Source organism: Stigmatopora argus, chromosome 5 (genome assembly GCF_051989625.1).
Source record: "Stigmatopora argus isolate UIUO_Sarg chromosome 5, RoL_Sarg_1.0, whole genome shotgun sequence".
In the NCBI taxonomy this organism is placed as follows: domain Eukaryota; kingdom Metazoa; phylum Chordata; class Actinopteri; order Syngnathiformes; family Syngnathidae; genus Stigmatopora; species Stigmatopora argus.
In genome coordinates this window covers 3,537,743-3,555,000 of record NC_135391.1, presented here as the reverse complement: position 1 = coordinate 3,555,000, position 17,258 = coordinate 3,537,743, and the positions used below count along the sequence as shown (strand labels likewise).

Here is a 17,258-nt window from a genome sequence, read left to right as displayed (position 1 = left end):
ACCGACACCAGAAAAAACGAATTATGCTAATGATTTCCACGTTACGTGCAATACTAAATGGCCTCAATGTCCAAAGTGCTTTTTAGTGACTTTTCTTCTATTTAATTTTTTTACATTACTGCATAATTTGCTGCTTTAAGAAGCTCTTTTAATTCATTCAAGACATTACAACTTAATGTAATACATACACACAACACATAATACAGTAATCCCTCAAATATCGCGGTTAATGTAGACCAGACATGATCGCGATAATCGAAAAATTGCAAAGTAGGGTCATCCCTAATTAATATACGTGGCTTCCGCTTGCGAGTTTCATCGTTAATTTTCACATTCTTATGAATTCAAAAAAAGAAGACATTTAAAAAAAAAAAAAAAGGAAAAAAAATCGTAAAGAAGTGAACTCGTGATAATCAAGGGAAGACTGTATAATACTCTAAAGTAGACCATGTTTTGGCTTTCTTTTTTAAAAATTATTATTTTATTTTCAAGATTCGCAATCAGGTAAAAAAAGATTGGGTTTAAAAATATTGATTTTAAGGATTACGTCAGGCTGTCCTTAACAACGATAGATGTCCATCCTCAAGTTATTTGAAAAATCTAATATCATTCTTTTGATAATTTGTTCCGGTAGCAGAGTGGTTAGCGTGTCTGCCTCACGGTTCCGGGGTCGAGGGTTCGATCGCAGGTGGGTCCTGTCTGTATGGAGTTTGCATGTTCTTGTGGGTTTTCTCTGGGCACTGTTTTCCTCCCACATCCCTAAAAATGCTTGCTAGGCTAGACGGTTAAACACTCTAAATTGCCCCTAGCGTGAATGAATAGTTGTCCATTTCTTTGTGCACTACGATTGGCTGACCACCGATTCAGGGTGTCCCCAGCCTGGTAATTAGCTGGAATAGGTTCCAGCACCCCCCACAACCCCTGTGACGACAAGCAGAAAATGAATGAATAAACAATTTGTACCAAAACCAATAGAACCACCCTCACAAAACATCAAAATCAACATTTGACTAAATGAAGTAGCCTTCTACACAGAAACAACAGAGTTATTTTTTATCAGTTCTTATTTTGAACGTGTCAAACCCACGATCGAGGAAGGGCTGACTGATTGGCTCCAGAATCCAGGACTGCCCGTCTTAACAACGGCTGTCACCGAGCCGTGTAGTACACAGGCGATAATGATGTTGTGAATGCCGAGATCAAAGTCTCCACGCTCCGGTGATTAGCTTTCCTAACGAACACAGATCCACGGACAGCCTTATCACCTAAGCCCACACTGGCCACCGCGTATCTGTCAGTCTCAGACGGCCGACCTGTGCCCGCTACGTTGTACGCTGCCAAATAAAAAAACACTCCAGGCATTCCCTCAGTGGCCCGCCTGCTCATTTGACAGATTGAATAATAATTTTCCCACTCCGAGTTAACCTTTATCCAAACGCAACATTTTGTGAGTACACCGCTTTTAAAAGTGAGTCATCGTTAGCTGCTTACACGTTGAAAGAATGTCTAGCTAACGAGTCTTTTCTACATTTCCTCAAATTAAAAGCCAACGGCAGTTTCCACTTGGCTTTCTCGGCGACACAAAAGACGGATAAAAAAGCCTCGCTCTCAAATCATACCGCAAGTCTACGTTTTTTTTTCCTTTTTGCCAAAGTAGAAACCCTAATCTTGTTTATCCCTAGGTGGGGAATCAAATTGGCCTGACCCCTCACAGCTGCATCTCCTATGGGTTATAAATTGTTCTGAACCGATGTGATTAAAATCGGCTTCAGTCATTACACTAATGGACATGAATTTTAATTAATGACATCCTCATTTCCATCACATGTTAATTAGCCAGATAATCCTGACTCCTGTGTTGCCCGCAATTACCCCCCATGAAGCCATCTCCAGGACGTAAACCTGACTAGTTTCTATTCCGCTTTGGAGTTAGCATTTAATTGAAAAGATAAGAAGCAACATCAACTTGGTTATGCGGAAGTTACAGCAAAAAAATATAAAATAAACTAAGCTTGAATGATTGTATTTTAGGTATAGCAGCACAAAATAATGAGGTGGGGGATGTCATTTCTTTTACAAAATAAGGCACGTTCAAGGTTTGAAAACACAATCCCCCCCAAAAATGTTTTTAAAGCAATTATGCAAATAATCAGAGATGTTGTAGAAACTCATTAAATGACGATAATGTGTTTTCTGTAACCAATTAGCATTTGATTTCTCGAAATTCAATAACATAAAAGATATAGAAAACACTATCTTTTGAATGCCTACACATCGTACAAGCAATTATTTTTGTTTTTATTTTGTCACTGAGCTTCCTTTTTACGCTTGTTCTTTGTTTGATGGAGGATAGAATAATATTAACCTTTGTTAGCTGAAGAATAAATAGAATCCCTGTCAAATTTATGACAACATTCTGACAGCTGTGGTTGCCAGAACTTTAAGGAAAATGGGAAAAATGTAAAATTGACAGAAAAGGGTACCGTACTTTGGTAATATACTGTAACAATTTTAGAAAGTTATTTCTTATGCTGGGATCGATATAAACCTAGTCTTGAACTTGGTGACATCATTTTCCTCCCTTTCCAGATTCGATTCTGGTAACCCCCGCATAGTGGTTTCATTTTTCTGCATGACTAATACGCGTCGGAGAAAGTTCACGCATGATTCAGATCAGCTAGGGAAAAGTAAATGAGATTGTTGATGCCAGGTTTAGAAATTTGGTAGTTAAGAGTCAACTTATCAACACTAAGAGGTGATTTTCACAATACAGGTTACTAGCTATCACGATAGCACCGCTATGTGCATAGCGTTTGTGTAAATATGTATTTTGTTATTGTTTTTCTTTTGTCTTTGCCAAAAAAAAACTGCTTGTAGCTCAGTTTTTCCCAACCGTTTCTGAGCTACGGCACACTTTTTGCATTGAATAAATCTTAAGGGACACGATCTGAAAATCTTTTCATTTAAAACTATGTCACCTATATTAACAATAGACATTCTCATCAAAGTTTTATCAGCAAGAATCACAAAAACCTCCAAAAATTTTCACACTGACTTAGCTAATGTTTGCAGACCCCGAACAACTTCCGTTTCAACTGATGCAAAAATAAGTAATGTAACGTTTTTAATCGCATAATTTTATGACTTTTCTCAAAATATTACTTAAATCTTACACAAAACATTAAATATTACGCCAAAAAAATGTGCTCACAGACTTTATGTCGCCAAAAATTGATGTCCTAGAAACCAAACATGAGAAAAATAAGCAACAAAATGACTGTTTCACAATTGTAATCTTGTAATAGTATAATCTATAATTTATATTACTTAAATCTTACACAAAATATTAAATATTACGCCAAAAATGTGCTCACAGACTTTATGTCGCTAAAAGTTGATGCCCTAGAAACCAAACGTTAGAAAAAATAAGCAACAATGACTGTTTCACAATTTGAATCTTGTAAAAGTATAATCTATAATTTAACATTCACCATATTTTGATTTTAACCTTGTAATAGTTCAATTTTAATCTCGTTAGATTCATATAAATTTTTCTCCCTGAATATTACATACTTCTTGCAATTGATATCTTGTAATAAATAAAACACTGACCAACCACAATGGGAGAAAATCCAAAGCCCACGTGGGACAGTACAATTGCTCAGTCTACAAGTACACTCAAGATTCTTATTTCCGCGTCTAAGCAATAGAACAGGACCAGTTTTGAAAAAATAAAATGTTCATTCTTACCTGAGAGTGAACATCTCCACGGAAGAATAGGCTGACACGGTGACATAGGCTGAGACGGTTTCTCTCTGACTCACTGGTGTGGCAGGCACCAAAACCATAAAGTTGCGATCTAGCCTGTGTTCAGCCAATTGAAGCGGAATGGGATTTGGGTAGAGCCTCACACCGCCGATCCTTCTCAGAGGCGTCGAAGTATAGGAACCGAACATTCCTTCCTGACTGGAGCGGAGGAAATTTTCCTTCTTGGCCTCGTCTGAATGGCATTCCCCTCTCTCCGTGGATTGCAGGATGTAGTAAAGTTCCACTGGGGTACCCTCCGATGCCTCCAGACTCCTTTGGCGTCCCGGCACCACGCTCGGTGGACTGAACCAGCTGGCCAAGGGCTCCAGCTCAGCCACGCAAATCCCCAGCTCCCCCTTGAGCTGGCAGGTGCCGTGCACCTCTTGGGTCTCGTGAAATGCAAACATGTGCACACAGGGGAGCTTGTCAATGGCGCTGTAGTCGTCCCAGTCCCTGCCCGCGATGTAAAACAGAACCTGAACTTTGGGTTTGGCCAGATTAATCTTGGTGTTCATGATAAAAGTCTGAACCTTCCAATGAACTGTGAAAAGCGAAGAGGCTGGAAAAGATCCTGGGTTCTGGAGGAGTTCCAAGGGGACCGGTTGCTCCACGGACAGGGGTCCGTAGCTGGAGTTGACTGAGGGCAATCTCCGGGACTGGTAGATAAAGAAAGACTCGGTGCGTGACATCAGGCTAGAGTTCCTCATCAAGTCTTGGTTGCTCTCTTTTAGAAAGAACGCTAAATCGGTGTTGAGTAGCTGGTAAGTGACGGGAAGATATGTAGGAATGGTGGTATAGCGCTGCAACCCTTCGACGACTCGGCTGTCGGCCACTGCGAGAAAGAAGGGAATGGTTAAGTCAAGGGGTGCTAAACTTTGCAGAAGTGCAAAGCAAATCGGCCTTGGATGATCACCAAAGCAATCGGAAAACTTTCAAGACCGTACAGTGGATAATATTGATGTTGGGATTAGATTTGGCATTTGATAGCTGATAAGGGCTCCTGTTTTGTTTTGGGTTTCCCCATCCGTTACATTTCCATGTTAGATTCAACATAAGAGTCAAATTGGGAAGTTGAAACGTTAATGGGTTTATCAATTTTAACTATTCATGGCAAACATTTAAATGGAGTTTGGGGACTAATGGTAATGGGACACATATTCAAAAAGTACCAGTAAATGAAAGTACAAAGGATTAATGCTATGATTTTCAGGTACTTCTTTGCCACGTTCAAATTGTTTAAAGTCGGATTTTTAATGTACAGCTTTTCCCTGGCTAAACATAATGGAGAGATTGTATATTTTATTAGTGTCCCTACATTGTAGCTTCAGACAACATCGGATTTGGTCACAAGATCAGATCCGATCCATTAGGCACGCGTGTTTTTAGTACCATGGTGCTTTTCAGCTGCTGACAATCAAGCTACGAGGCAAACATATCCGCTGAGTGGGATTACTTCTCTTTAGAAACTAATGATAAAAAGAGCATACTGTAATATTTGTATACTTCTTGAGGACGTACCCGCAGGGCTTAGTGTAATACAAAAAAAAATGATTCGTTTTTTTTTACTGGATACTCTCAATTTTGCACTAGTTTTACTGGTTTAAAATAAGGGTATTGGTCCCCACCCCCACAACCCTTGCCAGGATACGCGGTATGGAAAAGGAATGAATTTAAGATATTTAAAAATCATGTTTAAAAACAAAAAAAAATCGCTATTTCATTTCGAGTTCAATTTAAATATTGACCTTATTATTTACCAGGACATCCTAATCAACAAACCATCACAACATACATGAGAAAAGGCCAAATAAATTTTGACCTTCACAAATCCCATCTGATCTGTGATTATATTCTCGAAGCAGACCGTTCCAATATAATCCACTACATGATTTATTTGCACTGACCAAACCCGCATTTTTTTAATTTCTTTTTTTAGCATGTGACGAACTACAGCGGCTAAGGACCTTAAACCAAAACGGAGAAATGATTTGACTTGAAGCATCACCCCCTTTGGATCAGATTCATACCGCCTTTGAGTGCAAAACCAGGTTGCAAACACGGAGGCGCCAACAAGTAGCAGGTGAGAGGTGTTTGTTGACAAGATACATTGTTGTAGACGTTATAACATTATTGTAACAAATGTGCGAGCGCAAAGCCAGACAGGAACAAAGACTTGTGTCAGAGTCCCAAGGTAACAACATGGCTGAACTCACGTCTGAGTTTTCCAGTCAAAGAAAAATAGAGTAAAAAGCCTCTGGTATCAGGACCTGGCTGCCTGTAATTCATGTTTACAATTGTGTTTTTCTCCCACTTTATTCTAAGGATGCAAAACAACAGGCATGGATTTTAGTGTATGCCTACTTCGAGTCTGTTGTGGAACATTAATTGCAGGAACATTTTATAGCCACCACCAATGGCGAGTGAGTTTGATTTTTAAATCAAAATGAAATGACTTTTCAAAGCATTTCATCTACGTTAAGCAGAATATCTACTTTTCAGCATGTGATCAAAAAAATCATTATTGCAACAGTGATGAAATTCTCAATGAGCTAGACTATTTTTTTTTCAACACTGTGGGACCACTGTGGTAATAATCTGACAGTAATGATGCCAGCATGGAAAAAAATGATCAAGATAAGATGAATCAGGCTGTAAATTATTTCAAATTATTGTATATTGGTAAATAGAGGAGCGTTTGCTAGGAATGAATCGGACTCGTATTCAAGACAACAATATCTTAGTTAAACTGTTGCAGTAACGGCGGGTGGTAATAATTATATACAGTGGTACCTCGACATACATTTTGAGCAGATATTTATCTTGAGATACGATACAAATTTTGATATGCGAGCATACAGCGGACGCGAGAGGCTGCTCATAAAAACATCATGGCCACTGTCTTTCTCCCTGCAACTCCCTTGTGTAATGTCTCTGTGGTCGCAACGGTACACGGTCGATTGGTCGCCGATCTTTTGGTCACCGGTCTTTTGGTCGCCCAGAAGGTTATTGATAATTACCATTTAAATCGTTGCTCAAATTCCCTAAATACAAACTGCGAATGACTATTTAGTCATACTTAATGCCCTAGTAATTATTAGGCTAAAGAAAAGCTCCAAATTTCCCGGACTTTTATTGTTTTTTGTTGGAGAACTTGTTAAGACCCTGACTGACATAGCTTCTTAAAGGGACAACGCATGTACATACAAACTCTTATACACCCACACGTCGGCTCAGTGAAACTGCTCATGGCCATTGTTGGCTTTTATTGATGCGTAGACCGTCTTGTTTTACCTTGTTTTGTCGTCGGTCTTTTGGTCGCCGGTCTTTTGGTCGCCCGTTGTCGCGGTCGGGGCGACCAAAAGACCGGCGACCAAAAGACGGCGACCAAAAGATGGCGACCAAAAGACGGCGACCAAAAGACGGCGACCAAAAGACCGGCGACCAAAAGACCGGCGACCAATCGACCGCACACAGGTCGCAACTCCCTCTTTGTAATATCTCTGCGAGCACTGGGCGGAGCGTTGCATTTTTTCAGTGTTTTTTTTTTCTTCCCGTTAGTCAGTGCTAATGGCGTATATACTACTTCTGGTTGGCAAGTGGTCGTGCGTTATCCTATTGTGAGGACATTTGTGTGCATCATTTTGGGAATATTTTGAAGGGAAGACAAAAGCAAATAACCCTCGATAGGTTGCGTCTGAAAGTCAGGGTGGAGGCGGGGCAAATAGAGCCAACCCGGGAGAAGAAAGGTATCAAAATGGCAAACAAAATTAGAATTAAGTTTAGTGTTAGGTTAGATTAAACTTATTTTTGAGTTTGTCTGCATCGTAATCCAAGTTCATTTAAATTTGTTTATGTTATGTTACGAGTGCGTTGCCATGCAAAAAGGGTTGGAACGAATTAATTTGTTTTTAGTTCATTTCTATGGGAAACATTCGTTTGAGTTACGAGAAAATCAACATACGAGCTCAGTCTCGGAACGCATTAAGCTCGTATCTCGAGGCCCTTAAAATGATATCCATTTACTTGTTCAAAATAAAGAAATCTGGAGATCACAATATAAAAGTGCAACTTTAATAGCCATAGTTCAGGAAACAGTTGTATGAATTATACATTTTAAAATTTGCTATTCATATGTGTTAAACAAAGACGCGATGAAATAATAATGCTATGAGAATAGAAACAACCAGACAAATGAAAAAAAAATCTTACTCAGCATTCAAATTGGAATTTACAACATGCATAATTCAATTAACATCGCTGATGTCATTTAATTGTAAAATAATAGCCGGCATAATGCTGAGCTGGGAAAGAAAATCTAATGTTAGTACAGTATCTGCTTATCACATTCTCTTTGTCTTCATATAAAAAAAAGTATTTAGAAAAAACCCCATTTGCTGACCACATTGAAAATAATTCGGTCCTTAACTTGCGGCGGTATCTGCGTAAGACCCAAGAGAAAATAGGATAATCAATCCCTTAGAAGTGCAAGTAGTTGAATTTAATTCCAACTAAAACCAAGGCACCTAAACCATTCGCCTGGAAAGAGAAAACATTAGGCCAGCAAAGATATTGAGTTAAGGGTTATTTAGAGGGAGAGGAGGAATGTATCAGATGAGTGATTGCTACCGAGCATCATATAGACTTACTTAGGCCAGCTCTGGGGAATGACATGAGGTCATGTCCAGCTGAAATGGGACTGCTGGAGCAAAAAAGCAGAGTAGACCAACATCCAACTAAGACAGACGCCGGGGAAAGAAAAGGCCATGTTCCTCCTTCCCATTTCTAGAATAATATACACAGCGGAATAGCTTGCCGGAGTGACTGCTTGGTCACTTTCTGCTTCATCAAACATGTCACAAGACTTAGAAGAGGAAAGGCTCAGCCAATAAACAGAAATCGGCAAGAAAGTAAACATGATTGCTTCATGGTGCAAAGTGAAGTTACTTTGTATGGTTATTTTTTGTCGTATTTTACGGACTATGAGTCATGGGGTTTTTTCTACTTTCCCTGGGCCTGCGACTTATTTAATGTTAATATATCGGATTTTACCATCTCTGAAACATTATTTAACACTGTACAAACATGGAGGAAAAATTATACACAATCAGTCGCGACATGGTTGTGATCAAGAAACACCAATTAAGATTGATTTTAGAACCTATGTACGTAAACATTAATCAAACTAGTATAAATAATGACAAATAAAAAGGATTATCAAGTTGAAAATGTCACTTAGTTCAGTTACGAGAAGAACAATATTTATTCTATCTTATTAGGCTACATTTGGTTTAACCCACAGGTGTCAAAGTGCTGGCCCGGGGGCCAGATATGGCCCGCCGCATCATTTTGTGCGGCCCGAGAAAGTAAATCATGAGTGCCGACTTTCTGGTTTAGGATCAAATTCAAATGAAGATTGTAGATGTAGTATATTATATTTCCTGATTTTTTCCCTTTTTAAATCAATAATTGCAATTTTTAATCCATTTTTTTTTCTTTTTGTGGTTTTAGTTCAAAAAGCATTTTGGAACATTTAAAAAGTAAATATATAAAATATTTTCGGTTTTTCACTTCATTGAACATAATTTAAAAATATTTAGTTTCCTTTTGAAATGAGAAACAAATGATTAAAAGACGTTTTCCCTTACTAAGAAAAAAGCTAAAATAAACATTGTTTTGGATCTATAAAAAAATGAATATTTAGGGCTTTTGATCCAGTTCTTTTAATCCGATAAAAAAAAAAAAATCTAAATATTATATCTAAAATGGTCCGGCCCACATGAAATTGAGTTGACGTTAATGAGGCCCGTGAACCAACCTGAGTTTGACACCCTTGGTTTAACCCATGTTTTAAGAGTCTAAAACATGTACTCGTCATTCTATATTGTTATTAAACTTTTTTTTAAACAAACCTTTTCATACATAGGCAAACTTTTGACTAAAAAAACTAACTATAACTCTAATTTACATAAGCAAACTTTTTAGTATCCGTTGACTAAAGTACTAACTCTAACTCTAATATATGATTAGGACTAATAAGTGTTTTCCTCCAAAATGCTAAAATGAAAAACATGCGACTGCCAAAAACAGCACAAGTGCGAAATATACAAATTGTTGTCGTCATTAGATGTTTTTTGACTGAATTGACATAAACTAATACAGTAAAATCTGGAACATCCAATACAATTACTTCAGTTTCCAATGATGGTCAAAAAATAAAGTTTTTTCCACATAGTTTAACTGTAGTTACCCAACAAACAACTCCGCCAAATTCCTCATGACAGCCATAAGACAGTTTTAAACATGAAGAATGAGTAAAAGTTCTCTCGTCCCTTTGAATCACCCGCATCATATTTCTCACCCTGTTCAATTAATAAAGCCTATTGAATTTCTGACTCTCCCTCAAGAATAATAAATACAATATTTCCTTTAGGCATCATTTGGGGATGATTTATGCTTTTGAGTAACCGAGAAATTCGAGAAAAGAGGAGATGGAAAAAAATCAATACATGACACAGTATAGGAATTAGCCCTTGCCATCCTCCATAGAAAAAGAATCATTCAGGCAGATACGAGTCCGCGGACTTCCCCTGGATGATAAGTACAAGATATCGAGGGGCACGGCGACGCGCTAACGAGAAGTTTTGAAAGGAGAACGTGCTGCCAAATCTTTGACATGAGCGGAATTAAATACGCGCTTATTGCTACTGATTAACATTCATCTTAAACGTGTGTTCGAGTGGATATCGGCGGTCCACCACGGGAATTTGAGGGGATCTTTTTAGTTGTAGTGCTCCTTAATGGATAGCCACATTTAAGATGCTAAGAGTTAATAAAGAGTAATGGCCCATTGGTTTCTCCGGGGAGGAAGAAGAGCTATTTTGAGTTCATGAGAGAAAACATCATCTCTAGGATTAAAGAGTATCGACCCATGAAGGGTAAATACTGCAAGACTGAGCTACTGGCCTATTTTTGTGGGGAACCTGGATGAAAAAAGGAGGACCCTGGAAATTGCCCCTCTGTTTGTGGTTGATCCGCTCAGTTAAGATTTTCCGTGAACGGCCTCCAGGTGCCTTGATATGTCTGGAACTGTGTTATCACAACAGTGGACGGCCGAGTCAGAGGCGGAAAAAAACCCGGAGCTTCCAGAGAACAACATATCCTTTGAGCCATCCCGTGCATGTGGCCATGGGCCAACGGGGGTGAAAGTATTTGGCCTGCATGGTCGAGACAAGCAAATATCTGTGTGCCAATCAGTATTCCTGGGGTTAGACGGCACTCTAAAACGTAAACCGTTGGTCGGAATTAATCTCCGCTTTCTCTTGAACGGCTTTCCATTGCACGACATATTGTAAATCAGGATGAATAAAGAGGCGTAGTTATCTGGCCTTGTTGGGAGTGCACTTCAATGATGAGAGAGCTGTAAGAAGGAAGTGTATGGGGACCAATCGCATTGAGTTAGGGTCCAAGAATACACTGGAATTACTCGGTGGATAAGATTATGTAAGAAGATTACATCAATTCAGGTCAGTGTGTCATCTGGATATTTGTATATACATTTTTTGTGTTTGTTTGGAATGATGTTGTCTAGTTTCTATTTTATAAGAATCAGTCCACTAAGGCAGCTGAAGTCTGAAGGCCAGAGGATGGAAAATGAAATTCCTCAGCATTTATTTTTCATAGTTGTAGAAGAAATACGCAAGCTTTTATTTTTCATAGTTGCAGAAGAGATGCAGGACTTTTCTAGTTTGGGCCCCCAAAAAACGGTTCCGATGGGGACTCGGATTTGGAGCCAGGACCCGCTGAGCAGGGTGGACGTTGGAGCAGCGATATGTCAAAATCTCAAACCGCGGCTTCCTCACAGTGCGCTGCCAGATATATTTATTGTATGAAGTGCACATGAGTGAGTGTGTGACTGCGAAGGTGCAGTAATGTTGACAGATTGGCCGGTTTCACCCGAAGTTAGAGGGTTATATTTTAGAGATGGACTGATAGAGGTTTTTTAAGACCGTGTTGATATACTATAGAACTGACCAAGTCAAAATGATCACTGAGTTTGGTTGGAGGGCAGCTGAGACCAACAAAGGGCGCCGAATTGAAGCATAGTTGCGGTAAGTCTGTTCAAGATAAAATATATTTTAATGAGCGGCTGTGACTGGTCATTCATGTTAGGCCAAGGGTGTCAATAACATCAACTCGATTTCATTTGGGCCGGAGCATTTTAGATATAATTTTTAGATTTTTTTTAATTGGATTATAAGAACTGCCCTAAATATTCAGTTTTTTTTATAGATAGAAAACTGTTTATTTGAACTTTTTTTCTTAGTAAGGGAAAACATCTAATAATCATTTGTTTTTCATTTCAAATGGAAACAATTTTTTTAACTATATTCAATATTAAAGTGGAAAACTGAAAATATTTTTATGTTTTTATTTTTAGATTTTACAAAATGCTTTTTGACCTAAAAACACCAAAAGAAAAAATGGATAAAAAATTGCAATCATTGATTTAAAAAGGGCAAAATCAGGAAATATAATATACATCTATAATCTTCATTTGAATTTGATCCTAAAACAGAAAGTTGGCACTCATGATTTACTTACTCGGGCCGCACAAAATGATGCGGCGGGCCATATTTGGCCCGCGGGTCGCCACTTTGACACCTGTGTGTTAGGCGATTCAAATAAATTGACATGACCTGGTCTTGGAGTCCTCTTAAGTATTGTCTATTTGGTGTGTGTAGTGTACAAAGTTCGCCCGAAATAATGTCGCCGTAAAGTCTTAGACAGCAGTTACTAACTTGCTAAAATATGTATTTTAATTCTGTTGGCAAAAGATGTGAAGATATTAAAGCAACGGGAGATAAGTGCTTCTTATTGAGATTAAATCAGGGAGAAAAGTGGAGAGCTTCTACAGAACTAGTAAAAACATGTCTCCAGACTGCAATGCGGGATACCCGTTTTTTTCCCCCCACGGGTTTCCCATCCAGCTGCCAAGTTGAGCTTTCATTTGCCGAACGACAACATCTTAATACAGCGTAAGCTGTCAATAGCACTCCTAGAAAACAACAAGATTCTTTATCGCCGAAGAAAAGGAAACATTTTTAATGGGTTGGCGAGAACTTTAAAATGAAATGCATTATTTGAGAGATGCTGTGTAAGATAATCTGCAATATGGTTCGAATTCTCAGCAGGCATAACTAAAAAGATCACGCAATTTTTTCCCCCTTCCGGGAAAACTAACGTGAGATTGAAAAACAAGCAGGGAGGGAGTTATTATCAATACTATGATGAGTCCAAATGTATCTCACGCTGTGAAAATAAGAGATGTGGGGGGTGTCATCTACCCATTTTAAATTATCCCTATTGAACAAAACACCTGACTTACTCATATCATGGTGATAAAACACTTGGGGCGAGTCATTTTTCTTTTTAAAGTACACGCTGTGGGAAAATCCACAAGATCATCAGTCATTTCTCTAATGTATGCAAATCCACAACTGAAAGAATGCAATATATATTTTAGGGGGAAAACTTGTTTAATTTCTGACAGCCCTGAGATATGTACGTCTCCACATATTGCATTCTCTCTATCATTTCTTTGCTTTAGGAAATAGTAAATATTACGCTTTGACAGCATGTCATCGTCTATCCCTTATCATCGTTTTTATAGCGCCAGTGGAATCGTTCAGCCCGGGTTAAAGTACTTTTTGGTGTAAAATATGTCAGGCTGTTTAGCTTCTTCATGAATTAGCTGTAAAATGTGCTATAAAAAGACAACCGTGTTGCCAGAATACCGTGTTTTTTTTCCAATGTATTTCATCAATGGTGGAAGAGTAGCGTTAATTCAATCATCTTAAAATGCAGAGTTGAAACAATTCTGTTCATTTATGAGAGGTTGATAGCCTAGAAATTCATTCGATCACCTCATTGGTTTTTTTGTGAGTGTAATAAGATTTGGCTGAGTAGACAGGGTCCAGTCCTTTAAATTCCTGGGGGTCCACGTCACGGATAAGCTCTCCTGGTCTACAAACACCACGGCAGTAGTGAAGAAGGCCCAGAAACGAGTCCAATTCCTCAGGGTACTCAGGAAGAACAACTTGGACACTAAGCTTCTGGTAACCTTCTATATAGCCACTGTGGAAAGCATCCTGGCATACTGCATTACAGTGTGGTACGCTGGAAGCACGGCAGCAGACAAAAAGGCCATGCAGAGAGTGATTAACACTGCCCAGAAGATCGCCGGCTGCTCTCTGCCCTCACTGGAAGATATTGCCAGCCCTCGTTACCTCAGCAGAGCCAGGAACATTGTCGGGGACCCATACCACCCTGGTCATAACCTGTTCCAGCTGCTGCCTTCTGGCAGACGCTACAGGTCTCACAAAGTACGGACAAATAGGCTTAAGGACAGTTTTTTCCCACAGCCATCAGGACTCTGAACTTACGGTAGCACGACACACAATCCCTTCTGTGTAATAACTTCGGGGTGAGGTAACATGAAGGACATTGGGCGGTGATCTGCCTCCTGCTGGCTGACTGAAGAGGTACTCGGCCGTTTGGTCGCCGGACTTTTGGTCGCCGGACGTTTGGTCGCCCGTAAGGTTATTGATAATTACCATTTAAAATTGGTGCTCAAATTCCCTAAATACAAACTGCGAATTATTATTTAGTCATACTTAATGCCCTATTAATTATTAGGCTAAAGAAAAGCTCCAAATTTCCCGTACTTTTATTGTGTTTTGTTGGAGAACTTGTTAAGACCCTGACTGACGTAGCTTCTTAAAGGGACAACGCATGTACATACAAACTCTTATACACTCACACGTCGGCTCAGTGAAACTGCTCATGGCCATTGTTGGCTTGTATTGATGCGTAGACCGTGTTGTTTTACCTTGTTTTGTCGCCGGACTTTTGGCCGCCGGACGTTTGGTCGCCGGTTGTTTGGGTCCGGGCGACCAAACGTCCGCGACCAAATGTCCGGCGACCAAAAGTGCGGCGACCAAACGTCCGGACACAGACTGAAGGTAAGTGAGAAGAGTGAGAGGTAAGTGATCCATTTTATTCTTTGTTGGCATCTGGGAGGCAAACTTTTTGCAGTCGCCGGGATTTGGTTGCGCTCAGGGGGTGATGTGATGTATCCATGACGGCAGAGTGCCAACGAGTCTGAAATTATCACTTATTTGGGCCTTTGCCGAGAAAGCGCACTTTGTGGAGAAGCACTACGAATTTCGTCATACACAGCTGGGTATGATGACAATTAGGCTTTTGTCGAGTCAATGATGATGACAAAGCCTATGTCTGATTATTATTGACTAAACAAAATATTAACGTAGAGTTTTAAAGAAGGCAACACGGGTGGAAATTGTTACCGCTTAAAAATTGAGAAAATCTTTAATATGGGGAGATCCAGAATGTGTAAATCATTTTGATTCATAAAAATAAACGCCAGAATTTTTAAAAAAGAATCACAAGTCACAATTTTTACCTCCACCACTAGGGGGAAATCCACGGGAGGCAAGCGTTAAGTACTATCCACAATTTTTGTGCATGTTTGTGTTCAAGATAACTCAAATTTAAATGAAGGGGACTATTATTAAATGTTTGTAATTGGCAAAGATGATTACATTTTGGGTCAAAGGTCACAGAACTTAGAAAATGAATTTTGCGATAACTTGGTAACGAATTTTCCAGTTTAACTGAAATTTGCAGGGTGGGTAACATGATCAGAAGAGAGAGGGTCAAAGGTCACAGAAGTCAAAAATTCAGAAATGTGATGATGCTTTGAATTTGTCTGCTTAGGCCGAAATCTGTTTTCTGAATGAGAAAACTTGGTCACCTCGGTTGTTAACCCATAAAAACGTTCCCTAAACTCGGGAAACTAAACTCAAGTTTGTGATATTTGTAGCGTACACTACAACTTCATAGAGAATTTTAGCAGTCCTTCTGACGGGTCAGATTAAAAAGTTTTAAAATAAACCGCTCTGGCTCTCATAAGCAAGAAAAAAAAGGACATCCAGTGACAAGATTAGCCATTTTCTATGTGTTTTTTTTTCATTTCTCTTCTCCCTGTCATTGCTATTGCTATTTCTAAAAGAATCGTGCCTACTTAACAGTGTTACCCCTCTGTCAAAGTAATATACATCATCCTTGCGTTAATCCGAGAGAGGCTGTGGAAAATATAATTTGTTAAAGAAGTCAAGCATGCGGGCAGTCTAAGATGACAAAAACGCTTCAGTTCCTTCACTCTTTACGGCTAAATTAGTCTTACTAAATAAAATTTGCAATTACGCTTTAGGAGTGGATTACATCAGTCTGAATTTCAGAAGCTGCCATAGTGGCTAAATATCTTATTACAAGTCCTTCGTTTCACTATTCCGCTTGCTCTAAGAATGAGAAGTTTCAGCATGAAAAGAGACAGCAATATGAATCCAAAATTGCTCAGTGGGCTAGAGAATTATTTTACGGTTTCTTTTTAGATCAACCTTTTGGTCAAATGATCTGTACAGCTTGTAAAAAAAAAAGCATTTGAGGCTGACAAGGTGAGTAAAAATCATTATGTTGGAGGATGGGCAGCCATCCAGTCAAAATAAATAGGACGTCTCTGGCCGCCAATGGTGGTTAATCAGTTATTGCTTGCTATAAATGAGTACGTTTTAAAAGCCCCGAAAATGACGTGATAGGAGACATTTTCTGTATTTATTCAATAATTTTCCATACTGCTTATCCTCACAAAACCCACGCAAACCCAAGGTGAACATGCCCCCATTTGGGCATCGAACCTTCGAGCCCAGAACTGTGAAGCCGACACCCCCAACCCTTTCTCTACATTGTATCGTTCATTCATTCATTCATTTTTTGAACCGCTTATCCCCACAAAGATCATGTGGGGTGCCGGAGCCTATCCCAGCTGACCAGGTGAAGGACACCCTGAATTGTTGGCCAACCAATGGCAGCGCAGAAGGAGCCAAACAACCAATCCGTAATAGATAAAGACAATTGAGCGTATAATTGGCCTAGCAGGCATATTTTTGGAATGTGGGAGGAAACCAGAGTACCTGGATAAAACCCACGCAAGCCTAGGGAGAACATGCAAACTCCACAAAGTGAGGACCCACCTTGGATCGAACCCTCGACCCCAGAACTGCGAGCCCGACAGTCTAACCCACAGGTCTCAAAGTGGGGGTCAAATCTGGCCCGCCGACTCATTTTGTGCAGCCCGAGAAAGTAAATCATGAGTGCCGACTTTCTGTTTTAGGATCAAATTCAAATGGTTATAGATGATGTACATTACATTTCCTGATTTTCCCCTTTTTAAAATCAATCATTGCAATATTTTCAATCCAATTTTATTTCTTCTGTGTTTTTAGTTCAAAGCGCATTTTGTAAGATCTAAAAATAAATATATAGATATTTTCCATTTTCCACTTTAATATTGAACATCATTGAAAAATATA

General features: G+C 39.2%; 1 protein-coding gene across 1 annotated transcript in view; it reads right to left on the bottom strand.

Moving 5' to 3' along the window:
* Positions 1-17,258, bottom strand: part of LOC144074794 (transmembrane protein 132C) — a 103,797-nt gene that overhangs the window by 80,341 nt on the left and 6,198 nt on the right. Inside the window, exon 2 of the mRNA XM_077601393.1 lies at positions 3,751-4,639. Coding sequence (XP_077457519.1) covers positions 3,751-4,639 — 889 coding nt within the window. The remainder of the gene's footprint in view (positions 1-3,750; positions 4,640-17,258) is intronic.